We start from the raw sequence: 27,244 nt of genomic DNA, 5'->3' as shown, positions 1-27,244 counted from the left end.
CGAGACCTGCATCTGGCTCTGTGCTGACAGCTCAGAATCTGGAACCTGCTTCAGATTCTGTGTCTCCCTCTTTCTCTGCACCTCCTCCACTCACACTCTGTCTCTCTTTTTCTCAAAAATAAATAAACAAAAAAAATTAAAAAAATTAAAGGTTTTTCAAGGGCCTAGAGTGACTTAAAATACATGAGTGAGAGGAACAGAAGCCAGGTTCATAGAGAGAAAAGACTAGACTAATGTCAAAGGACTGTGGCAGGAACCCCCTCATGATGGCCCCCACTGATATCACCATTGGATCATCATTGCACAGTATAAGAAGTCATGTGGGCCAGTCATCAATCTCATAGTCAAGCCCTAGCCCTTACCCGTGGTGACAAAAGAATGGAATAAGGTCAGATGTCAGAAACTGAATCAGCAAAGATGAAAGTGCAGAGTAATCTAAAAACAAAACAAACAAACAAGCAAACAAAAACCTGTTGTGTCTTTGAAGACATCAGGGGCAAGTTGTGTATGTCCTGAGAGTTTAGAAACAGGACTTGGAAGGAACAATGATATCCATAAGAGGTGGGAAATGAATGAATGAGGCTCAATTGTAAATAAAAATTTACTGAAAAAATATTGGATTGGGTTGAGTTAAGTCTGAATTGAGATACAGCCAGATAGATGGAGGGCTCAATAGCAAAAGTAAATTGAACTATAGAAATGAAGATATAGAAATAAAGTTCCATTTTCAGATGTCTGAGGTGTGAGGTTTACAATGGCTGTGAAAATCTGCTTGTTGTCTATGTACCGGTACTTTTTGCACCCACAACCAAAACAGACACTGTTATCAATCTTTATTCAATCTTCTGTATTCAGCGCAGAGTTCAGCACAAGTTTTTTCACTACAGCAAAACAGGATATCCTTATCAATTGATGAGACTTGGAATGGAGTTAAACTAATTTGTCATACATGTAATAAAGGAATGAAATTGAGGAATTTGTTCTCACCCAGACTCAGCCTTGCCCTAGGTTAGGGGTGACTGAGGCAAAATCAAAGGGGTATAAAGACTCCTTATTCTATTATTTAAAACTTTAGAATTATCCATAAATCTCTTGTCTGAAATACTATGGGAGATTAATTTGATTGACTTAGGCATCTCTAAAATGCAAACACTTGGATAGAAAGAGAGAGTATCTCACCATGTTGCTGTTCTTAAAGGTAAAGCAATTTCTTAAGTTTAAAGTAGGGGATGGACTAAATGGGTGACAGACATTAAGGAGGGCACTTGTTGGGATGAGCACTGGGTGTTAAATATAAGTGGTGAATCACCTAGTTCTACTCTTGAAATCATTATTACCTATATGTTAACTTACTTGGATTTAAATAAAATTAAAAAATAAATGAAAAAATAAAGTAATTTATCAGACTGCTTTTCTATGTAATTCATTTTCCAACTGAATTGAGAGCCTCTTTGATATGATGCTTTGTAACCCAAAGCTTCTTAGTAGTAGTTTACGTCCATTGATTTTTGACTCTTGTCTTCAGTGGCCACCGGGAGCATTTCTGATTACATAGAACAAATCTTCCATCATTCTGAAAAAAGTAATGAATAGAAAAGACATGGAAATACAGGCACCTTTGAGAGAGAAGCACACAGGCAAGGAGTTTCAGGGAGTGTTGGCTGATGAATGCAACTTGAGGAGGGGAGGAGACCAAAACACATACAGAGGCATAGAGCTGGCTTACTAATTGTCAGTTAAGTGATTGATGTCAGTTGTTGTGAATCTAATGACTCCAGAGCTCAGGATATCCAGCTGTGGGGAGAATTAATAAAAGGAACCATAGTTGTATCATGGCATGATCAGAGAACACAGACTCTGCAGTTGGGAAGCTCCTAGTCCAACAGAGAGGACACACACAAACACACACACACTCACCCACTCAACAACCTGCAAAACAACTTCTGACTATTTCAGATAGAACAGAGTGTTTATGAGGGCAAAACATTTTTGCACATATATAAATTTCTAAGTAGATGTACAAAAACTCTCTTGTAATTCAAGTGACCAAATTTGGATGTATTTATAAATGTTGGAAATATGGGAGGTTCCATATAAATATGGAAGGGGTAAAAGGAATGTGATTTTCTGGAATAGAGAAATATTGTAATCTGCATTGTAGCATAGGTACTAAGACATGAATGATACTGTCAACCATGACATAACAGAGACCACAGGGCTGAAAAGTACAGGGTGCAACTACAGTTGAGCAAAGAGTATATTTTTACAAAATTTGCCTTACATCCTGGTGTGTGTATGTGTGTGTATGTGTGTGTGTGCACCTATGAGTGTGTGCAGGCTTGTGTACATGAGCACACACAACCATACTCACACCTTATAATCAGGATCTATGGATTTTGTTGGCTTGTGTAGTAGAAAGCATATCCATTTGAGCCTTAATCCTGCTTATCAGTTTCTCTAAGCCCCGTTTCATGTCTTTATTTCTCAAAGTGTAGATAAATGGATTCAACATGGATGTCAGTACAGTGTAGATGATTGTTGCTACTCGGTCCTTGACAGTATACCTGGACAAAGGGTGGAAATATTCATAGCTAATACTCCCATAAAACAGAGTCACCACAGTGAGATGGGAGCTGCAGGTGGAGAAGGCTTTGCATTTTCCAGATGCCGAGGGAATGTTGAAGACAGCAATGAGGATTCTTAGGTATGAGATGATGATGCAGATACATGGGGCCATCACAGAAGCCATCCCTTCTGTCATGGCCACAACTTCATTAACAAAGGTGGAAGAGCAGGCCAGTTTCAGAACAGGGTTGACATCACAGAAAAAATGTTGGATTACATTTGGTGCGCAGAACGTGAGCCGATTGACCAGGAGGACATGTAGGAGGGAGTGGAGGCAGGAGAAAGCTACGGAGAAGGCCAGCAGCAACGTACAGCGTCTGTGGTTCATGACAGTGACATAGTGGAAAGGATTACAGATGGCTACATAGCGGTCAATGGCCATAACTGCCAGGAGATAACTGTCTATGTTTCCAAAAACCAGGAAAAAATACATCTGTGTCAGACATTCAGCATAGGAAATGGTCTTTGTCTCTGATAAGAAGTTCACTAACATCTTGGGGACCACGACTGTTGTGTAGCAAATATCAGCAAAGGACAAGATGCTCAGGAAGAAGTACATGGGGTTTTGGAGTTTGGGATCAGAGCGGATAGCCAGGATGATGAGCAGATTCCCCGTTAAAGTGACCAGGTACATGATAAGAAAGAGAGCAAAGAGTGGCTTCTGGTCCTCAGGGTGAGAGGAGAGTCCTATGAGGATGAATTCAGACAGTCTTGTCAGGTTGGACATTCCCATGGACTTGAATGCACCTACAGATAAAAGGTCCTGTCAATTAATAGTTCTTATGTCATCTAGGACATGCACCTTTCCATCTGGTTCTTGCAATGAGAATTAGCAGTTACTAATAGAGCATTTACTTCAATGTTTTTCTTTATGAATATGGGCAAATGAGAGCCAGAAGTGTATTTTCACTTGTTCTTTTAGAATTTTTGAGATAGAGATCTATAGAAAATAGATTCAAGAGGAAAGAGAGAGAAAAAGAGAGAGGAGCACACACACAGAGAGAGAGAGAGAGAGAGAGAGAGAGAGAGAGAGAGAGAGAGAGAGAGATATTACCGTCTTCTTTTCCTTACTCCGTGGCTGATAATCACAGGATCCACAGATACAGTCTATGACTAAGGTTCAGGTCAGCTTCTCATAAAGGTTATTTTTGGCTAAGCCACCCCTATATAATCATGAAGTAGCTATCTCACCTAATTTGTGGTTGAAGAATAACAATCTTTTTAAACAAACATGCTTCTTTCCACATCACTTGCAACAGAAGCAGGATAGTCATTAAAAAACATTGAACTGAATGTAGAACTGAATGTAAGAAGTTAGGAGCAAAGAGAGCTGGGGAAGGGAAAGTGAAAGGGAGGGAGTATATTTTTATGAGAATATTCTCTCCCCAAATTCCCTTTCTTCAGCTGATAATTCCTATTCTGAGGTCTGGGCTATGTGACTCACAGGTAGACTGGGTAAATAAAGATTATAGAGTATAGATATAAAATCTCAACATTTAGCACAAACATAAGGTCACTCTCTTAGCATCCAGTGATGACTAATTATCTCTCTGAGATCAGATATTTACACCTTTCACGAGGTATTCCCAACATTGACTTCTTACCAGGGAAGGACATTGAAGTCTTGTCTCATGTATTTATTCCCCTCCTCCGATTTCTGCTCCATGGAAAAGAAGACAAACTGTGCTTAGAGACAGCAAACAGAAAATGTGCCTGGTTGTAGAAAAATCTAAGGTTTCTTGAATATGAATGCTCCCTTCCATGGATTCTTACCACCCTTCCCAAGCTGTAGATACTTACAGCCCCTACATCCCTCATGGGAGATTCTTCTGATGCTGTGTCACTAAATCCCTGGTGTTTGGTGGAAGGGAGAGTAAGAAGAGAAACACACATTAACCTTTTACAGGATTGTCTCCAAAGCTTCAGAAGAATTGTATGTGTTCTCCCTCCCTAGGTGGCCGTGTATCCCTCACCTCAAACATCTGCGTAGAATCCAACATCTGCATAGCCTGGTGTAGGTGTCCAAGATGGACAATAATTTTCTGTTCCTAGCTCTTGTAACCTCTCTGAAACAATAAACTTCTGTCCCTGGCTTAGTGGGTGATGTCCCATATATCAGTGAGGACAGAGCACCAGGCAGGGACACCTAGGTCCAGTTTCCATCTTGAAAAAGTTTTATTTGGAGTTCCCCTTAGTGCCTCCATTTGTTCAAAGGACAACTCCCTGGAAGAACTACAACATCATGTGTATCTTCAAGTTTATTTTTATGTATTTATGTATTATTTAAGTGTCATTGGCATATAACATATTAGTTTCTGGTGTACAGCATAGTGCTTCCACATTTATATACTTTATGAAGTAATTACCAGGATAAATGTAGCTACAATCTGTCACCATACAAAGTTGTTACAATCTTAAACTATATTAACTATGCAGCACATTACATCCCTATGCCTTATTTTTCAAAATTTACTTATTTTTATTTATTACTGAAATATAATTATTTTTTAATATCAGTAGTTTTTTGTTTTTATGATTAATTCTACTTTTTAATTTTTTTCCAAATTAGCATATAGTGCAACAGTGATTTTAGGAGTAGATTCCTTATTGCCCCTTACCCATTTAGCCCATCTACCCTCCCACAATCCCTCCAGTAACCCTCTGTTTGTTCTCCATATTTAAGAGTCTCTTATGTTTTGTCCTCCTCCCTGTTTTTATATTATGTTTGCTTTCCTTCCCTTATGTTCATCTTTTCTGTGTCTTAAAGTCCTCATATGAATGAAGTCATATGATATTTGTCTTTCTCTGACTAATTTCGCTTAGCATAATACCCTCTAGTTCCATCCACGTAGTTGCAATGGCAAGATTTCATTCTTTTTGATTGCCGAGCAATACTCCATTGTGTATATATATACCACATCTTCTTTATCCATTCATCCATTGATGGACATTTGGGCTTTTTCCATACTTTGGCTATTGTCAATAGTGCTACTATAAAATGGGGGTGCATGTTTATGAAACAGCACACCTGTATCAAAACAGCACACCTGTATCCCTTGGATAAATACCTAATAGTGCAATTGCTAAGTCATAACGTAGTTCCATTTTTAGTTTTTTGAGGAACCTCCATACTGTTTTCCAGAGTGGCTGCACCAGCCTGCATTCCCACCAACAACGCAAAAGAGATCCTCTTTCTCTGCATCCTCGCCAACATCTGTTGTTGCCTGAGCTGTTAATGTTAGCCATTTTGACAGGTGTAAGGTGGTATCTCATTGTGGTTTTGATTTGTATTTCCATGATGATGAGTGATGTTGAGCATTTTTTCATGTGTTGGTTGGCCATCTGGATGTCTTGTTTGGAGCTGTGTCTATTCATGTCTTTTGCCCATTTCTTCACTGGATTATTTGTTTTTTTTTGGGTGTTGAGTTTGATAAGGTCTTTATAGATTTTGGATACTAACCCTTTATTTGATATGTCATTTGCCAATATCATCTCCTATTCTGTCAGTTGCCTTTTAGTTTTGCTCATTGTTTCCTTCGCTGTGCAGAAGCTTTTTATTTTGATGAGGTCCCAATAGTTCATTTTTGCTTTTGTTTCCCTTGCCTCTGGAGATGTGTTGAGCAAGAAATTGCTGTGGCCAAGATCAGAGAGGTTTTTGCCTGCTTTCTTCTTGAGGATTTTGATGGCTTCCTGTCTTTCGCTTAGGTTTTTCATCTATTTTGAGTTTATTTTTGTGTATGGTGTAAGTAAGTGGTCCAGGTTCATTCTTCTGCAGGTCGCTGTCCAGTTTTCCCAGCACCACTTGCTGAAGAGACTGCCTTTATTCCATTGGATATTCTTTCCTGCTATGGCCAAGGATTAGTTGGCCATATGTTTGTGGGCCCATTTCTGAGTTCTATATTCTGTTCCATTGATCTGAGTGTCTGTTTTTGTGCCATGAAATATAATTATTATAAAATGTAATATATGTTTCAGGTTACAGCATATTGATTCAACAATTTTGTATATTAGTCAGTGTTCACCACAATAAGTGTAACCACCCTCTGTCACCATACAATATTATTACAATATTATTGACTATATTTCTTATGCTGCACTTTTATTTGCATGACTTACTTATTTTATAACTAGATGTTTATATTTATTTATCCCCTTCTTTTATTTTGCCCAACCCCCTTCTGGCTACCACCAGTTTGTCCTCTGTATTTGATTCTGTGTTTGTTTGTTTTGTTTTACTTTTATATTTCACATATAAATGAAATTATATAGTATTTGTTTTTCTCTGTCTGACTTATTTCACTTAGTATAATACATTCTATGTCAATCCATGATGTAGAATATGGGAAAATTTCATTTTTAAAATATCTGAGTAACATTCCAGTGTGTGTGTGTGTGTGTGTGTGTGTGTGTGTGTGTGTGTATCCAGATACCACCCCACCACTGGTCAGAGTGGCTAAAGTGAACAACTCAGGAAACTACAGATGTTGGTGAGGATGTGGAGAAATGGGAACCCTCTTGCACTGTTCATGGGAACGCAAACTTGTGTAGCTGCTCTGGGAAACAGTGTGGAGGTTCCTCAAAAAATTAAAAATAGAACTGCCCTATGACCCAGCAATAGATTACTAGGAATTTATCCAAGGATACAGGAGTGCTGATTCATAGGGGAACATGTACTCCAATGTTTATTGCAGCACTTTCAACAATAGCCAAATTATGGAAAGAGCCTAAATGTCCATCAACTGATGAATGGATAAAGAAGATGTGGTTTATATATACAATGGAATACTACTTGGCAATGAGAAAGAAGGAAATCATGCCATTTGCAGCAACATGGATGGAACTGGAAGGTATTATTGCTGAGTGAAATAAGTCAGTCAGAGAAGGACAGATATCACATGTTTTCACTCATATGTGGATCTTGAGAAACTTAACAGAAGACCATGGGGAAAGGGAAGGGGAAGAAAATAGTTACAAACAGAGAGGGAGGGAGGCACAAACCACAAAAGACTCTTAAATACAGAGAACAAACTGAGGGTGAGTGGGGGTGGGGAAGAGGGGGAAATGGGTGATGGGCATTGAGGAGGCCACTTGTTGGGATGAGCACTGGGTGTTGTATGTAAGCGACGAACCATGGAAATCTACCCCAAAAAACCAAGAGCACACTTTACACACTGTATGTTAGCCAATTTGACAATAAATGATGCTTAAAAAAAAGTCTCTTATGGTTTGCCTCCATCTCTGTTTTTATCTTAATAGTCTTCCCTTCCCTTATGCTCATCTGTTGTGTTTCTTAAATTCCATATGAGTGAAATCATATATCTGTCTTTATCTGCTTGACTTATTTTGCTTAGCATAATACACTCTAGTTCCATCCACGTTGTTGCAAATGACAAGATTTCATTCTTCATCACCGAGTATTATTCCGTTGCATATAGGTACCACATCTTCTTCTTTTTTTTTTTTTTATAGGTCTACACACCGTGGCTTTTATTTATTTATTTTTTTTTATATATGAAATTTATTGACAAATTGGTTTCCATACAACACCCAGTGCTCATCCCAAAAGGTGCCCTCCTAAGTACCCATCACCCACCCTCTCCTCCCTCCCACCCCCCATCAACCCTCAGTTTGTTCTCAGTTTTTAACAGTCTCTTATGCTTTGGCTCTCTCCCACTCTAACCTCTTTTTTTTTTCCTTCCCCTCCCCCATGGGTTCCTGTTAAGTTTCTCAGGATCCACATAAGAGTGAAAACATATGGTATCTGTCTTTCTCTGTATGGCTTATTTCACTTAGCATCACACTCTCCAGTTCCATCCACGTTGCTACAAAAGGCCATATTTCATTTTTTCTCATTGCCACGTAATATTCCATTGTGTATATAAACCACAATTTCTTTATCCATTCATCAGTTGATGGACATTTAGGCTCTTTCCATAATTTGGCTATTGTTGAGAGTGCTGCTATGAACATTGGGGTACAAGTGCCCCTATGCATCAGTACTCCTGTATCCCTTGGGTAAATTCCTAGCAGTGCTATTGCTGGATCATAGGGTAGGTCTATTTTTAATTTTCTGAGGAACCTCCACACTGCTTTCCAGAGCGGCTGCACCAATTTGCATTCCCACCAACAGTGCAAGAGGGTTCCCGTTTCTCCACATCCTCTCCAGCATCTAGAGTCTCCTGATTTGTTCATTTTGGCCACTCTGACTGGCGTGAGGTGATACCTGAGTGTGGTTTTGATTTGTATTTCCCTGATAAGGAGCGACGCTGAACATCTTTTCATGTGCCTGTTGGCCATCCGGATGTCTTCTTTAGAGAAGTGTCTATTCATGTTTTCTGCCCATTTCTTCACTGGGTTATTTGTTTTTTGGGTGTGGAGTTTGGTGAGCTCTTTATAGATTTTGGATACTAGCCCTTTGTCCGATATGTCATTTGCGAATATCTTTTCCCATTCCGTTGGTTGCCTTTGAGTTTTGTTGGTTGTTTCCTTTGCTGTGCAGAAGCTTTTTATCTTCATAAGGTCCCATTGATTTCACTTTTGCTTTTAATTCCCTTGTCTTTGGGGATGTGTCGAGTAAGAGATTGCTACGGCTGAGGTCAGAGAGGTCTTTTCCTGGTTTCTCCTCTAAGGTTTTGATGGTTTCCTGTCTCACATTTAGGTCCTTTATCCATTTTGAGTTTATTTTTGTGAATGGTGTGAGAAAGTGGTCTAGTTTCAACCTTCTGCATGTTGCTGTCCAGTTCTCCCAGCACCATTTATTAAAGAGGCTGTCTTTTTTCCATTGGATGTTCTTTCCTGCTTTGTCAAAGATGAGTTGGCCATACGTTTGTGGGTCTAGTTCTGGGGTTTCTATTCTATTCCATTGGTCTATGTGTCTGTTTTTGTGCCACACATCTTCTTTATCTATTCATCAGTTGATGGATATTTGTGCTCTTTCCATAATTTGGCTGTTTTTGATAGAATTGCTATAAAAATTGGGGAGCATGTCCCCCTCTTAATCAGCAGTTTTGTATCCTTTGAATGAATTCCTAGTAGTGCAATTGCTGGGTCATAGGGTAGTTCTCTTTTTAATTTTTTGAGGAAACTCCACACTGTTGCCCAGAGTGCTGCACCAGTTTGCATTCCCACCTACAGTGCAAAAGTGTTCTCCTTTCTCTACATATTCGCCAACACCTGTTATTTCCTGTGTTGTTGATTTTAGCCATTCTGGTAGGTGTGAAGTGATATCTCATTGTAGTTTTGATTTGCATTTCCATGATCATCAGTAAAGTCGAACATCTTTTCATGTGTCTGTTGGCCGTCTGTATGTCCACTCTGGAAAAATATCGCTTTTTGTTTTCTGTCCTTTTTTTTAGTTCGATTATTGTTTCTTTTAGGTATTGTTGGTTGTTTCCATATTTAAAAAATGTGTTTTCCTTTAATAGACTTAATTTTTTTAGAGCAGTTAAGGAGTCCAGAAATAGAGTCAAGTATGTATTGGAACTTATTATTTGATACTGGGGTAATTCAGTGGAAAGTTGTGTTTTATTAAGTAAATATTTTGGCATCTTTTTTTAAAAATTTTTTTTTCAACGTTTATTTATTTTTGGGACAGAGAGAGACAGAGCATGAACGGGGGAGGGGCAGAGAGAGAGGGAGACACAGAATCGGAAACAGGCTCCAGGCTCTGAGCCATCAGCCCAGAACCTGACGCAGGGCTCGAACTCACGGACCGCGAGATCATGACCTGGTTGAAGTCGGAAGCTTAACCGACTGCCCCACCCAGGCGCCCCAATATTTTGGTATCTTATATAGATAAAGTATTTTATATAAATATTTTCCAGACGCACTAAAACTAAAGGCCTAAAACTAAACCAATGAAACACTAGAGTTGATTTTGAAAAGTTTTTAGTTTAAATTTTAGTTAGCCAACATACAGTATAAATATTGGTTTCAGGAGTAGAATTTGGTGATTCATCACTTACATACAACAGTGCTCATCACGACAGGTGCCCATCACCCATCTAACCCATCTCCCATCCACCTTCCTCCATAAACCCTCAGTTTGTTCTTTATCATTAGGAATCTTGTGTGGTTTGTTCCCCTGTCTCCTCTCCCCACCCCCATATACTCATCTGTTTTGTTTCTTAAGTTCCACATATGAGTGAAGTTATGTGGTATTTGTCTATTTCTGATTGGCTTATTTTGCTTATCACAATACACCCTAGCTCCATGCATGTCATTGCAAATGGCAAGATTTCATTCTTTTTGATGGCTGAGTAATATTCCATTATATATATGTACCACATCTTTATCCATGTATCAGTTAATGAACATTTGGGCTCTCGTCTTAGTTTGGCTATTGTTTATAATGCTGCTGTTAGCATTGGAGTGCATGCATACCCCTTTGGGTTTGTATTTTTGTATCATTTGGGTAAATACCTAATAGTGCAATTGCTAAAATGTAAGGTAATTCTATTTGTAGTTTTTTGAACATCCATACTATTCTCTAGGGTGGGTGCACCCCTTTGCATTCCCACTAACAGTGTAAGAGGGTTCCCCTTTCTCTGGATCCTTATTAACACCTCCTGTTTCTTGTGTTGTTAATTTGAGCCATTCTGACAGGTGTGAGGTGGTATCTCATCACGGTTCCAATTTGTGTTGTCCTGATGGTGAATGATGGTGAGCTTCTTTTCATGTGTCTATTAACCATCTAGATGTCTTCTTTAGAAAAGTGTCTATTCATGTCTTCTGCCCATTTCTTCACTGGATTATTTGTTTTTTGGGTGTTGAGTTTGGAACAGGCTTTATAGATTTTGGCTATTAACCCTTTATATGATATGTCATTTACAAATATAATCTCCCATTCCATAGCTTTGCTTCTTGGTTTTGGGGAAGAGAAATATCTCTTCTTTTCTCTGAAAGGTCAATGTCTTTTTCTTCTCGTCCCTCTTCATACATTGGCTGGGGAAGCAGGAGACTTGAGTGGTGCTTGATGGGGACAGACCTTGTGCTAGCTCCTCCCCCAAAGCCCTGCTGTGTGGGGGCTGATTGGCCAGTGGTAGAGCATCCTTTAGAATGTAGGGATTAGAACTTCATCCTTGGCTTTGGACCTCAGTTGCTGTTCTGTCACAACAGGTTACCTCCGACTGGAAGTCCTTTTGCCAGGTGCATTTTGGGCAGCCCAGCACCTGCCCAAAATTTTCAGCCCAGCAGAAAATTTCCCATGGGCACTTTCAGTCTCACACTCCCCAGGCTCATGCCATCTAATGACTCCTTATTCCCTGAAAACTTATTGAGAGTGTAGAAGGGACAAATTTGGGCCCCTTAGACACCCACAGTTCCTTCTTTTTTTTTTTTTCAATATATGAAGTTTATTGTCAAATTGGTTTCCATACAACACCAAGTGCTCATCCCAAAAGGTGCCCTCCTAAGTACCCATCACCCACCCTCCCCTCCCTCCCACCCCCCATCAACCCTCAGTTTGTTCTCAGTTTTTAAGTCTCTTATGCTTTGGCTCTCTCCCACTCTAACCTGTTTTTTTTTTCTTCCCCTCCCCCATGGGTTTCTGTTAAGTTTCTCAGGATCCACATAAGAGTGAAACCACATGGTATCTGTCTTTCTCTGTATGGCTTATTTCACTTAGCATAACACTCTCCAGTTCCATCCATGTTGCTACAAAAGGCCATATTTCCTTCTTTCTCATTGCCACGTAGTACTCCATTGTGTATATAAACCACAATTTCTTTATCCATTCATCAGTTGATGGACATTTAGGCTCTTTCCATAATTTGGCTATTGTTGAGAGTGCTGCTATGAACATTGGGGTACAAGTGCCCCTATGCATCAGTACTCCTGTATCCCTTGGGTAAATTCCTAGCAGTGCTATTGCTGGGTCATAGGGTAGGTCTATTTTTAATTTTTGAGGAACCTCCACACTGTTTTCCAGAGTGGCTGCACCAATTTGCATTCCCACCAACAGTGCAAGAGGGTTCCCATTTCTCCACATCCTCTCCAGCATCTAGAGTCTCCTGATTTGTTCATTTGGGCCACTTTGGTGTGAGATGATATCTGAGTGTGGTTTTGATTTGTATTTCCCTGATGAGGAGCGACATTGAGCATCTTTTCATGTGCCTGTTGGCCATCCAGATGTCTTCTTTAGACATGTGTCTATTCATGTTTTCTGCCCATTTCTTCACTGGATTATTTGTTTTTCGGGTGTGGAGTTTGGTGAGCTCTTTATAGATTTTGGATACTAGCCCTTTGTCCGATATGTCATTTGCAAATATCTTTTCCCATTCGGTTGGTTGCCTTTTAGTTTTGTTGGTTGTTTCCTTTGCTGTGCAGAAATTTTTATCTTCATAAGGTCCCATTGATTCACTTTTGCTTTTAATTCCCTTGTCTTTGGGGATGTGTCGAGTAAGAGATTGCTACAGCTGAGGTCAGAGAGGTCTTTTCCTGCTTTCTCCTCTAGGGTTTTGAGGTTTCCTGTCTCACATTCAGGTCCTTTATCCATTTTGAGTTTATTTTTGTGAATGGTGTGAGAAAGTGGTCTAGTTTCAACCTTCTGCATGTTGCTGTCCAGTTCTCCCAGCACCATTTGTTAAAGAGGCTGTCTTTTTTCCATTGGATGTTCTTTCCTGCTTTGTCAAAGATTAGTTGGCCATACGTTTGTGGGTCTAGTTCTGGGGTTTCTATTCTATTCCATTGGTCTATGTGTCTGTTTTTGTGCCAATACCATGCTGTCTTGATGATTACAGCTTTGTAGTAGAGGCTAAAGTCTGGGACTGTGATGTCTCCTGCTTTGGTCTTCTACTTCAAAATTACTTTGGCTATTTGGGGCCTTTTGTGGTTCCATATGAATTTTAGGATTGCTTGTTCTAGTTTTGAGACGAATGCTGGTGCAATTTTGATTGGGATTGCATTGAATGTGTAGATAGCTTTGAGTAGTATTGACATTTTAACAATATTTATTCTTCCAATCCATGAGCACGGAATGTTTTTTCATTTCTTTCTATCTTCTTCAATTACCTTCATAAGCTTTCTATAGTTTTCAGCATACAGATCTTTTACATCTTTGGTTAGATTTATTCCTAGATATTTTATGCTTCTTGTTGCAATTGTGAATGGGATCCGTTTCTTTATTTGTCTTTCTGTTGCTTCATTATTAGTGTATAAGAATGCAACTGATTGCTGTACATTGATTTTGTATCCTGCAACGTTGCTGAATTCATGTATCAGTTCTAGCAGACTTCTGGTGGAGTCTATCGGATTTTCCATGTATAATATCATGTCATCTGCAAAAAGCGAAAGCTTGACTTCGTCTTTGCCAATTTTGATGCCTTTGATTTCCTTTTGTTGTCTGATTGCTGATGCTAGAACTTCCAACACTATGCTAAACAACAGCGGTGAGAGTGGGCATCCTTGTCGTGTTCCTGATCTCAGGGAAAAAGCTCTCAGTTTTTCCCCATTGAGGATGATGTTAGCTGTGGGCTTTTCATAAATGGCTTTTATGATGTTTAAGTATGTCCCTTCTATCCCAACTTTCTCGAGGGTTTTTATTAAGAAACGTTGCTGGATTTTGTCAAAGGCCTTTTCTGCATCGATTGACAGGATCATATGGTTGTTATCTTTTCTTTTATTAATACGATAGTATCACATTGATTGATTTGTGAATGTTGAACCAGCCCTGCATCCCAGGGATGAATCCCACTTGATCATGGTGAATAATTCTTTTTATATGCTGTTGAATTCGATTTGCTAGTATCTTATTGAGAATTTTTGCATCTATATTCATCAGGGATATTGGCCTGTAGTTCTCTTTTTTTTACTGGGTCTCTGTCTGGTTTACGAATCAAAGTAATACTGGCTTCATAGAATGAGTCTGGAAGTTTTCCTTCCTTTCTATTTCTTGGAATAGCTTGAGAAGGATAGGTATTATCTCTGCTTTAGATGTCTGGTAGAACTCCCCTGGGAAGCCATCTGGTCCTGGACTCTTATTCGTTGGGAGATTTTTGATAACTGATTCAGTTTCTTTGCTGGTTATGGGTCTGTTCAAGCTTTCTATTTCCTCCTGATTGAGTTTTGGAAGCGTGTGGGTGTTTAGGAATTTGTCCATTTCTTCCAGGTTGTCCAGTTGGCATATAATTTTTCATAGTATTCCCTGATAATTGTTTGTATCTCTGAGGGATTGGTTGTAATAATTCCATTTTCATTCATGATTTTATCTATTTGGGTCATCTCCCTTTTCTTTTTGAGAAGCCTGGCTAGAGGTTTATCAATTTTGTTTATTTTTTCAAAAAAACCAACTCTTGGTTTCGTTGAGATGCTCTCCAGTTTTTTTAGATTCCATGTTGTTTATTTCTGCTCTGATCTTTATTATTTCTCTTCTTCTGCTGGATTTAGGCTGTCTTTGCTATTCTGCTTCTATTTCCTTTAGGTGTGCTGTTAGATTTTGTATTTGGGATTTTTCTTGTTTCTTGAGATAGGCCTGGATTGCAATGTATTTTCCTCTCAGGACTGCCTTCACTGCATCCCAACGCGTTTGGATTGTTGTATTTTCATTTTCGTTTGTTTCCATATATTTTTTAATTTCTTCTCTAATTGCCTGGTTGACCCACTCATTCTTTAGTAGGGTGTTCTTTAACCTCCATGCTTTTGGAGGTTTTCCAGACTTTTTCCTGTGGTTGATTTCAAGCTTCATAGCATTGTGGTCTGAAAGTATGCATGGTATGATCTCAATTCTTGTATACTTATGAAGGGCTGTTTTGTGACCCAGTATGTGATCTATCTTGGAGAATGTTCCATGTGCACTCGAGAAGAAAGTATATTCTGTTGCTTTGGGATGCAGAGTTCTAAATATATCTGTCAAGTCCATCTGATCCAATGTATCATTCAGGGCCCTTGTTTCTTTATTGACCGTGTGTCTAGATGATCTATCCATTTCTGTAAGTGGGGTGTTAAAGTCCCCTGCAATTACCACATTCTTATCAATAAGGTTGCTTATGTTTGTGAGGAATTGTTTTATGTATTTGGGGGCTCCCGTATTTGGCGCATAGACATTTATAATTGTTAGCTCTTCCTGATGGATAGACCCTGTGATTATTATATAATGCCCTTCTTCATCTCTTGTTACAGGCTTTAATTGAAAGTCTAGTTTGTCTGATATAAGTATGGCTACTCCAGCTTTCTTTTGACTTCCAGTGGCATGATAAATAGTTCTCCATCCCCTCACTCTCAATCTGAAGATGTCCTCAGGTCTAAAATGAGTCTCTTGTAGACAGGAAATAGATGGGTCTTGTTTCTTTATCCATTCTGATACCCTATGTCTTTTGGTTGGCGCATTTAGTCCATTTACATGCAGTGTTATTATAGAAAGATATGGGTTTACAGTCATTGTGATGTCCGTAGGTTTCATGCTTGTAGTGATGTCTCTGGTACTTTGTCTCACAGGATCCCCCTTAGGATCTCTTGTAGGGCTGGTTTAGTGGTGACGAATTCCTTCAGTTTTTGTTTGTTTGGGAAGACCTTTATCTCTCCTTCTATTCTAAATGACAGACTTGCTGGATAAAGGATTCTCAGCTGCATATTTTTTCTGTTCATCACATTGAAGATCTCCTGCCACTCCTTTAGGCCTGCCAAGTTTCAGTAGAGAGATCGGTCACGAGTCTTATAGGTCTCCCTTTATATGTTAGAGCACGTTTATCTCTAGCTGCTTTCAGAATTTTCTCTTTATCCTTGTATTTTGCCAGTTTCACTATGATATGTCGTGCAGAAGATCGATTCAAGTTATGTCTGAAGGGAGTTCTCTGTGCCTCTTGGATTTCAATGCCTTTTTCCTTCCCCAGTTCAGGGAAGTTCTCAGCTATTATTTCTTCAAGTACACCTTTAGCACCTTTCCCTCTCTCTTCCTCCTCTGGAATACCAATTATGTGTATATTATTTCTCTTTAGTGCATCACTTAGTTCTCATTTTCCCCTCACACTCCTGGATTTTTTTATCTCTCTTTTTCTCAGCTTCTTCTTTTTCCATAATTTTATCTTCTAATTCACCTATTCTCTCCCCTGCCTCTTCAATCCAAGCCATAGTTGTCTCCATTTTATTTTGCAGTTCATTGATAGCATTTTTTAGCTCCTCCTGGCTGTTCCTTAGTCCCTTGATCTCTGTAGCAAGAGATTCTCTGCTGTCCTTTACACTGTTTTCAAGCCCAACGATTTATTTTATGACTATTATTCTAAATTCACTTTCTGTTATATTGTTTAAATCCTTTTTGATCAGTTCATTAGCTGTTATTTCCTGGACGTTTTTCTGAGGGGAATTCTTCCGTTTCATCATTTTGGATAGTCCCTGGAGTGGTGCGGGACTGCAGGGCACTTCCCCTGTGCTGTCTTGAATAACTTCCATTGGTGGGCGGGCCGCAGTCAGACCTGATGTCTGCCCCCAGACCACCGCTGGCCACAGTCAGACTGGTGTGTGCCTTCTCTTCCCCTCTCCTATGGGCGGGATTCACTGTGGGGTGGCGTGGCCCATCTGGGCTACTTGCACACTGCCAGGCTTGTGGTGCTGGGGATCTGGCATATTAGCTGGGGTGGATCGACAAGGTGCACGGGGGCGGGAGGGGCAGGCTCAGCTCACTTTTCCTTCAGAGATCCACTTTGGGAGCGCCCCTGTGGCACCGGGAGGGAGTCAGACCCGCTGGAGGGACGGATCCGCAGAAGCACAGCGTTGGGTGTTTACGAGGTACAAACAAGTTCCCTGGCAAGAACTGGTTCCCTTTGGGATTTTGGCTGGGGGGTGGTCAAGGGAGATGGCCCTGGTGAGCACCTTTGTTCCTCGCCAAGCTGAGTTCTGTCGTCCGGGGCTCAACAACTGTCCTTCCCATTGTCCTCCAGCCCTCCTGTTCTCTGAGCAGAGCTGTTAGCTTATAATCTTCCAGATGTCAAGTTCCGCTTGCTGTCGGAATACACTCTGTCTGGCCCCTCCGCTTTTGCAAGCCAGACTCAGGGGCTCTGCTTGGCCGGCGGGCCACCCCTCCACCCCGGCTCACTCCCGCCAGTCCGTGGAGCACGCACTGCCTTGCCGCCCTTCCTACCCTCTTCCGTGGGCCTCTCATCTGTGCTTGGCTCCAGAGACTCTGTTCTGCTAGTCTTCTGGCAGTTTTCTGGGTTATTTAGGCAGGTGTAAGTGGAATCTAAGGGATCAGCCACCCATAGTTCCTTCTGAGCAAGATGACCTCACCATAAATCCATGGCAGGGAGAGAAACCCTAAGCAGAATCTCATGCAATATATCTGTGTTCCTTCTTGTAGGAGTTAGGGCTGCCAGGAGAGAGGTTGACCAAAGGTGAATAAGTCAGCAGCTGAGTACCTGAATTGTAACCAGAATGTTTTACTATTTTCTGAACATCTTTTTCAGTCTTGGTAGTGCTTGGTTTTCTGTTTTTTTTCCTGACCTAGTAGTGCATCTGAGTTCTTATTTTTATTTGTTTTTACTTTCAGTAAATTCCTACAATAAATGCTCATAATTTAAGATGATAAACTAATTAACAATCTCAGAAAGAAATAGAAAAGGAAGTTCAATTAATGTCAGGTCAAGTAAAATGTTACCAGGAAATACCATGTACTCATCTTTGCCGTCACCTGTGTTAGAAGGCAGGATAAGGCACTGTCACAGGTTCTTCTTTGTCAGAGGTTGACAGGAAGGTAAGACCCTCTCATTTCCCCCACATAATTCATGAGACTGATGACGGCCATATTGAAAGGTCCCGTGGTCACATTAATTCTTTACCTACTTGAGACTTCAGTTTAATCAGTGTTCCCTTGTCTTTTTGTTCCAATGTTGATTTTGTTCACCCCCATCTCTCATTAATTGAGTTCTGGGTCTTATTTCTAGGCAAGCTAAAGACTATGGTTAAGTTCCCAGTTTTATATTGCCTGAGATAATCCATGAATTAGAGGCAGTCAGGTTTTGAAAACAGATTTTATTGCCAAAATGGAAGATTCGTGGCAAGCAGATATTGTGAATTAAATATTTGAGGATTAAGTTCTGTTTATTCTTCAGTTCTCACCAGCAAAATTATCAAAGGTATTGTATTAGTTTTCTGGAGCTGTCATAGCAAAGTGCCACAAACTGGGTGGCTTAAGCAATGGAAATTTATTTTTTCACATTTCTGGAGCCTAGGAATCTGAGGCTAAGGTATTGACAGGCTTGGTTTCTTTTGAGGACTCTTTTTGACTTGATATCTTCTGTGCCTTCACATGGGGTTGCCTCTGTGTGTCTGTGTCCTAATCTCTACCTTTTGGAAGAATGCTACCTGGATTAAGACTCACCTGAATGACATCATTTCAAGTTAACTACCTCTCTAAAAACCCTATCTCCAAACAAATCACAACTTGAGATGAGGGTGGTGGTGGTTAGGATTTTAATCTACAAATTTGGGGGGGGGGGAACACAATTCAGTCCAACCCCAATGTATTAGATACCAAATTCTTAGCTTTTTAAGAGTCATCACTTAGGATCCACATATAATCCGGGGAAGAGTTGCAGGAGAAATCAAAACAATGGAACAGATTTGATGATGCTAGAGAGTCTCTTGCAAGGTCCTTTAAGTCTGTGAATGTCAGAGTAGAGTGGATGTGTGCCTTGATCCCAATATGAGGGCTGTATTTGTGCTCCTCTTGTTCTTGCAGTTACAAAGAACAATAGAAAATGGTGGCTTTGTATTTGTAGACAGCAGAGGACTGGCTATTGCCCTCAGTATTTTTCTGGAGGGAATACAAATGTTTTCCAAGGCCTGGAATTGTTCATGTAAATAGATGAATGAGAGAGACAAAAGTCAGGTTGATGGAGAGAAGAGGCTAGACTAAGATCAAAGGGCTGTGTCAAGAAGCCCTTCATGATGGCCAAGGCTGGTATCACCATTGGATCATCATTACAGAGCAGAAGGAATCATAAAAGCCAGTCACCAATCTCAAAAGCAAACCCTAACCATCATTCACGGTAACAAATGAATGGAAAAAATGCTGACTTCAGATGTCAGCAACTGATTCCAGTACAGGACCAAAGGATAGACTAATCTAAAAGAGAGACCCTGTCTGTCTTTGGAGACATAAGGGAGAAGCTGGATAAGCCCTGATAGTTTTAAATGGGGCTTGAAAGGAGCAATGGTATCCATGAAGGGTGAGAAATGATTAAAGGGGGCTTATGAATAAATCAAAAGTCACTGGGGAAATATTGGATTGGATGGAGAAAAGTCCATACCGAGCTATGATTAGGTAGACTGAGGGCTCAAAATAAAAGATAAATGAAACTATAGACTTAAATTTATAGAAATTAATTCCATTTTTACATGCCCAGCGTATGGTGACTAAAACTGCACTTTTTATATGTACCAGTACTTTTTGTGTCCATACTTACAGCAGACATTGTAATCAGTCTTTATTCATCCTTGTGTATTCAGCCCAGAGTTCTTTTGCTATGTAAGTGTAAAGTAATTCGCCTTACTGGTTTCTTAAATAATTCATTTTCCAGCTAATTTGTGAGCCTTTTTCATATCAGGCCTTTTAAACCACAGGCTCTCACTAGTAGTTTACATACATTGATTTTTACTCTATCTTCAGTGACCATATGAAGCATTTCTGATAGAAAAAAATACTACTTCATTAAAAAAAACACTACAGAAGAGATGGAAGTATAGGCCTCTGTAGAGAGGATACAGGTAAGGAGCTCCAGAAAGTGTAGGTTGATGAATGCACCCTGAGCATATGAAGGGTGTGATGTGTAGAGGCCAAAACATGTATAGAGGCACAGAGCTGGTTTACTAATAGTTGGGTGATTGATGTCAGTTGTTTTGACTCTAATGACTCCAGAGCCCAAGATATTCAGCTGTTTTGAGAAGTAAAAGCAGGACCATGGTTATATCATGGCATGACCAGGGAACACGGCCTCTATATTTGGGAAACTCGTAGTCTGCTAGTCTGAGAGTGAGGTTACACACACACCCACACACACGCACAGACATGCATGCACATGCAGATACACACATGTATGCACACCTGTAAAAATTTTTCTAACAGTTTCAAACAGAATAAGTGGTTATGTGTGCAAAATATATTTGCACATATATATTTGATTTCTACATAGTTGTATATGAAAATTCTCTGGTAATTCAAGTGACCAAACTTGGCTGGAAATTTATAAACAGAAGGAAATATGGGAGGTTCCTAATAAGTATGGCAGGAGTAAAGGGATTGTGATTTTCTGGAATCAGGGAGTATTTGGGGATGATCTATACTGCAGCTTCGGTACCAAGACTGGGTAGTCATGTGGAACCATGGTATGACAGAAACAGCAGGGTAGGAAAGTACGCAGTGCAGGTAAAGTTGATCAAAGTGTATTCCCTCATGTGTGTCTATCTGGATGTGTGTGTCTGAACACACACCCACACCCACACTCACACCCACAACTTGCAATCAGGGTTCATGGATTTTGTTGGCTTGTGTATTAGAAAGCATATCCATTTGAGTCTTCACTCTGCTTATCAATTTCTCTAAGCCCCGTTTCATGTCTTGGTTTCTCAAACTGTAGATAAATGGATTCAACATGGATGTCAGTACAGTGTAGATGATTGTTGCTATTCTGTCCTTGACAGTATAGTTGGACAAGGGTTGGAAATAGACATAGGTAATACTCCCATAAAACAGAGTCACCACAGTGAGATGGGAGCTGCAGGTGGAGAAGGCTTTGCATTTTCCAGCCACTGAGGGAACATTGAGGACAGCAATGAGAATCCTTAGGTAAGAGATGATGATGCAGATACATGGCGCCATCACAGAAGCCATCCCTTCTGTCATGGCCACAACTTCATTAACAAAGGTGGAAGAGCAGGCCAGTTTCAGAACAGGGTTGACATCACAGAAAAAATGTTGGATTACATTTGGTGCGCAGAACGTGAGCCGATTGACCAGGAGGACATGTAGGAGGGAGTGGAGGCAGGAGAAAGCTACGGAGAAGGCCAGCAGCAACGTACAGCGTCTGTGGTTCATGACAGTGACATAGTGGAAAGGATTACAGATGGCTACATAGCGGTCAATGGCCATAACTGCCAGGAGATAACTGTCTATGTTTCCAAAAACCAGGAAAAAATACATCTGTGTCAGACATTCAGCATAGGAAATGGTCTTTGTCTCTGATAAGAAGTTCACTAACATCTTGGGGACCACGACTGTTGTGTAGCAAATATCAGCAAAGGACAAGATGCTCAGGAAGAAGTACATGGGGTTTTGGAGTTTGGGATCAGAGCGGATAGCCAGGATGATGAGCAGATTCCCCGTTAAAGTGACCAGGTACATGATAAGAAAGAGAGCAAAGAGTGGCTTCTGGTCCTCAGGGTGAGAGGAGAGTCCTATGAGGATGAATTCAGACAGTCTTGTCAGGTTGGAAATTCCCATGGACTTGAATGCACTTACAGATAAAAGGTCCTGTCAATTAATAGTTCTTATGTCATCTAGGACATGCACCTTTCCATCTGGTTCTTGCAATGAGAATTAGCAGTTACTAATAGAGCATTTTCTTCAATGTTTTTCTTTATGAATATGGGCAAATGAGAGCCAAAGTTGTGTTTTCACTTGTTCTTTTAGAGTCTTTGATATAGAGATCTATAGAAAACTGATAGAAGGAGAGAGAGAGACAGAGAGGAAGAAGGAAAACTAAACGGTGGGGGAGGAGGAGGAGGGGGAGGAGGAGGAGGAGGAGGAGGAGGAGGAGGAGGAGGAGGAGGAGGAGGAGTAAAGAGGGAGAGCAGGCTTGATTCCCTTTTCCTCCTCCTTACTCTGTGACTAGTAATCACAGGAACCACAGATGCAGTCTATGAATCAGGTTAAGGTCAACTTCTCATAAAGATTACTCATGGCTAATGTACATCTATATAATCATGAAATAGCTGTTTCACCTAGTTTATGGTTGATGAAGAGCCATCTTTCTAAATCAAGATGCTTCTTCCCACACCATTTGCAATGGAAGTAAGAATGGCCTACAAAACCATTTGGTTGAATGTTGAAAGTAAGCAGAGGGCAAAGAAAGATGGAGAAGGGAAAGTGAGAGAGACGAAGTGAATTTTCAAGAGAAAATTCTCTCCCCAAATTCCCTGTTCTTCAGCTCATATTTCATATCTTGAGGTCAGGGGAAGGTGGCTTACAAGTGGACTGGGTAAAGAAAGATTTGAGTATAGAATATAGATACCTAAATCTCAACATTTAGCACAGACATTAAGTTATCTTTCTTAGTGTCCAATGATGACTAATTATCTGTCTGAGATCAAATATTTATATCTTCTCACCAGGCATTCTCAAAATTCATTTCTTACCTGGGAAGGACATTAAAATCTTACTTCATGTATTCATTCCACTGCCTTCATTCATGCTCCATGGAATTATTAGTGAAAAAGAAGACAAACTGTGCCAAGAGATAGCATACAGAAAATGTGCCTGATTGTAGAAAACCTCCTAATTCTCCTTAAATCTGAATGCTCCCTTCCATGGATTCTTACAATCCTTTCCAAGATATATATACTTACAGCCCTTGCTTCCCTCATGGGAATATCCTCTGATGCTGTGTCACTAAGTCCCTGGTGTTTGATAGGGGAGATAATAAGAACAAAAACATGCATTAACTTTGTACAGGATTGTCTCCAAGGATCCCAAGGAATTACTTGTGTTCTCCTTCTTCAAATGGCCCCATATCCCTGTCTTCAATGGTCTGGGCATAGTGCAACATCTGCTTAGCCTGGTGTAGGTGTCCGTGGGAGACAATAACTTTCTGTCCCTGGCTATTGCAACCTCTCTGAGGGTTACCTTGGTTTGTGCCATGTGGGACTGAGGATAGAGTACCAGGGAGGGACACCTGGTTTCTTCCTTGAACCTATAAAACTTCAATATGGACTTCCCCTTTGTCCCTCCATTTGTCTAAAGGACAACTATCTCAGAGCACCACAACATCACCAGTACCTTCTGCTCTGTCCTCCTCAAGTTTATTCTGATTTATTTATTTTTTATTCAAATGTCATTGACATACAATAATGTATTAATTTCAGTGCTAATATAGTGAACTGCTAATACTATGAACATAGTTTTGAACATTTATATGCATTCTAAAGTGATCACCAGGATAAATTTAGCTGCCATCCATCACCATACGAAGTTGTTACAATATTGTTAACTATATTCCCTATGCTGCAACTTTAATTCCCTTTAATTATTTATTTTATAACTAGAAGTTTGAGCCTTTTACTCTTTTTCTCCTATTTCTACCATTCCCCACTGCCCCACACCCTGCCCACCCTAATCCCCTCTGGGGACCACCTGATTGTTCTCTGTATCTATAAGCCTGTTTCTGTTTTGTTTTCGTTTTTTAAGTTAATTTATTTACTTTCAAGTTAGTTGACATACAGTGTAGTATTGGTTTCAGGAGTAGAACCCAGTGAGTCATCACTTAAATATAACACCCTGCTCATCCTAACAAGTGCCCTTCTTAAAGCCCATCACACTTCCCCCCCACCCACCTCCCCTCTAGCATCCCTCAGTGTTCTCTGTATTTGTTTTGTTTTTTAGATTCCATGTATAAGTGAAATGATGTAGTATTTGTTTCTCTCTGTCTCACTTATTTCAACTTAGCAAAATCCTTTAGGTTTATCAATAACATGTTGCAAATGGCAAGATTTCAATATTTTTTATGGTTGAATAATATTTCATTATACATGTATACCGCATCATCTTTATTCATCTATTGATGGACAGTTAGGTTGCTTCCATATTTTGACTATGATAAATAATGCTGCAGTGAACATAGGGGTGCATGTATCTTTTCAAATTAGTGTTCTCATTATGTTCTAATAAATACTCAGAAGTAGAATTGCTGGATCTTATGGTAGTTTTATTCTATTTTAATTTTTTAATATAAGTTATTGTCAAATTGTCTTACATACAACACCCAGTGCTCATCCCAACAAGTGCCCTCCTCAATGCCCCTCACCCATTTTCCCCTCTCCCCCCCCCACCCCATCTACCCTCAGTTTGGTCTCTGTATTTAAGAGTCTCTTGTGGTTTGCCTTATTCCCTCTCTGTTTGTAACTATTTTTTTTAATTTTGGGGGGAAACTCTGTGCTGCTACATCCCCCAACAGTGCATGAGAATTTTCTTTTTCTGCATTCTTACAGTACTGTTTATGTCTTGTCTTTTTGATAATAGCCATTTTTACAGGTGTTCGGTTATAAACAGTGGTTTATATTTGCATTTCCCTGATTATTAGTGATGTTGAGCATCTTTTCATGTGTCTATTGGCCATCCGTATGTTTTCTTTGATAAATATCTGTTTAGGTCCTCTGCTAATTTTTTTTGAAAAGATGACAGCACTTATTTATATTTGATAATCTGTTAGCAAAACTGAACAAAAGTGAAAAAAATCCCTCAAAAATACAACTTTCACAAAACACAGGAATGAAAACATCAACAACAATGCAAACTGCTACACACCTGTGTTCCAATTTGTCTTTTCATTCAAAGCATGGTTTTGAAGTATACATTTTTCTTCCCCTCTTACATGTAGCTGCCAAGAGAATGACTTTATAAATACAATGAATACTATTTATTGGCCAAGCACCACAAAAACTATATGAAATCTCCAGAAAATAGAGATAAAAATAAATTTAACACTGATCCTAAACATTCTACAAATTCCTTTAGGTTATTTGATACTTGTATTCTTAATTTTTTCCTTTTTATCCCATACATACCTAAACATGTGTATGATTTAGGCAATCTATTTTTTGTTGTTCAATACTAAAAATATTTTTTGTTGAGTTGATGAAGGAAAGGTTATCTTTAATATGATTTTTTTCTTTTTCTTCGATTACTTTACAGACTATTTAAATTAGTATATTAATTATAATACTTAAATATTACTGTAAAATGATAAATCATTCCAAATATTGGATTTCTATATTTTTCTTTTTAAAAAAATTTTATTTCTTTAATTTACATCCAAATTAGTTAGCATATAGTGCAACAATGATTTCAGGAGTAGATTTCTTAATGCTCCTTACCCATTTAGCCCATACCCTCTCCCACAACCCCTCTGGTAACCCTCTGTTCCCATATTTAAGAGTCTCTTATGTTTTGTCCCCCTCCCTGTTTTTATATTATTTTTGTTTCCCTTCCCTTATGTTCATCTGTTTTGTCTCTTAAAGTCCTCATATGAGTGAAGTCCTATGATACTTGTCTTTCTCTGACTAACTTCACTTAGCATAATACCCTCCAGTTCCATCCACGTAGTTGCAAATGGCAAGATTTCATTCTTTTTGACTGCCGAGTAATACTCCATTGTATATATATACCACATCCTCTTTATCCATTCATCCATTGATGGACATTTGGGCTCTTTCCATACTTTGGCTATTGTTGATAGTGCTGCTATGAACGTTGGGGTGCATATGTCCCTTCGAAACAGCACACCTGTATTCCTTGGATAAATGCCTAGTAGTGCAATTGCTGGGTCATAGGTTAGTTCTATTTTTAATTTTTTGAGGAACCTCCATACTGTTTTCCAGAGTGGCTGCACCAGCTTGCATTCCCAGGTCCTCTGCTAAGTTTTTAATTGGATTGTTTGGCTTTTTAAAATAGGAATCATGTGAGTTCTTTGTATATTTTGGATATTAACCCATTATGAGAGATGTCACTTGCAAATATCTTCTCCCATGCAGTAGGTTGCCTTTTTGTTCTGTTGATGATGTCTTTCACTGCATCACCCAGGTTTTAAATTAGGAAACCAAAAGAAATGGGGGAATTGATTTGTGTGCTTCAAGGATAATGTTATTCAAAGAATAGAAACTAGTTCAATGGTTAGAACTGGTTTAAAAGCCATCTCCACGTGCATTGAAAATAATGCATATTTCTGTAGCTTAAATTTTTTTTTAAATGTTTATTTATTTTGAAAGAGAAAGAGAGACAGAGAGGGAGAGAGAGAGAGGGAGACAGAGAATCCGAAGCAGGCCCCAGGCTCTGAGTTGTCAGCACAGAGCCCAACACGGGGCACAAACCCACGAACCGCAAGATCAGACCTGAGCCAAAGTTGGATGCTTAACAAACTGAGCCACCCATGTGCCCCTTCTGTCGCTTTTAGACGAAATGTTAATATCTTTATTCATTCTTTCACTTTAGTCTGTGTATGTGTTTAAGTCTGAAAGGAGTCTTTTATAGGCAGCATATAGATGGGTCATGTTGCTTTTTTTAATCCATTCTGTTACTCTATGTATTTTGATTGGAACATTTAGTTCGTTTCCATTTACACTTAAAAAATTATGGATATTTTTTACTTACTAGAATTTTGTTCATTGTTTTCTGATTTCTTCTTTTATTCTCTTCCCTTATGATTTTCTTTCCTCAGTGTTGCTTGTATTCTTTTCTCCTTATTTTTTGTGTATCTATTATTGGTATTTGGTTTGTGGTTACCATGAGGTTCGTATATAGCACTCCATGTATGTAGCAATATATTTTAAGTTGATGGTTGCTTAAGTTCAAGTATGTTCTCAAAGCACTAAATTTTGACCTCCCTGAGTTTTATGTTTTTCACGTCATATTTTACATAGTATT

General features: G+C 39.4%; 4 protein-coding genes across 4 annotated transcripts in view; 2 read left to right on the top strand and 2 right to left on the bottom strand.

The window, feature by feature from the left end:
* The window catches only part of LOC111559126 (olfactory receptor 1L8-like), a 397,653-nt gene that overhangs the window by 60,615 nt on the left and 309,794 nt on the right, over positions 1–27,244 (top strand). The window lies entirely within an intron of this gene.
* Positions 1–27,244, top strand: part of LOC111557539 (olfactory receptor 1L8-like) — a 356,757-nt gene that overhangs the window by 60,616 nt on the left and 268,897 nt on the right. The gene's annotated exons all lie outside the window — the stretch shown is intronic.
* On the bottom strand, positions 2,381–3,376 carry LOC101093971 (olfactory receptor 1L3-like). The gene has a single exon (XM_003995832.3). It carries the CDS (start codon positions 3,356–3,358, stop codon positions 2,381–2,383), a length of 978 nt encoding a protein of 325 aa, XP_003995881.1. The 5' UTR covers positions 3,359–3,376.
* LOC101098412 (olfactory receptor 1L3-like) lies at positions 21,074–22,051 on the bottom strand. The gene has a single exon (XM_003995846.4). The coding sequence runs from the start codon at positions 22,049–22,051 to the stop codon at positions 21,074–21,076; it is 978 nt and encodes a 325-aa protein (XP_003995895.4).

The sequence above is a fragment of the Felis catus genome, chromosome D4 (genome assembly GCF_018350175.1).
Source record: "Felis catus isolate Fca126 chromosome D4, F.catus_Fca126_mat1.0, whole genome shotgun sequence".
NCBI lineage: Eukaryota > Metazoa > Chordata > Mammalia > Carnivora > Felidae > Felis > Felis catus.
The sequence above is the reverse complement of the archived record's forward strand: the minus strand, read 5'-3'. Positions and strand labels throughout refer to the sequence as shown.

What these genes read in the sequence shown, in the direction of transcription:
- LOC101093971 (XM_003995832.3), bottom strand. Translation starts at nt 3,358, where the DNA reads ATGGGAATGTCCAACCTGACAAGACTGTCTGAATTCATCCTCATAGGA.
- LOC101098412 (XM_003995846.4), bottom strand. Translation starts at nt 22,051, where the DNA reads ATGGGAATTTCCAACCTGACAAGACTGTCTGAATTCATCCTCATAGGA.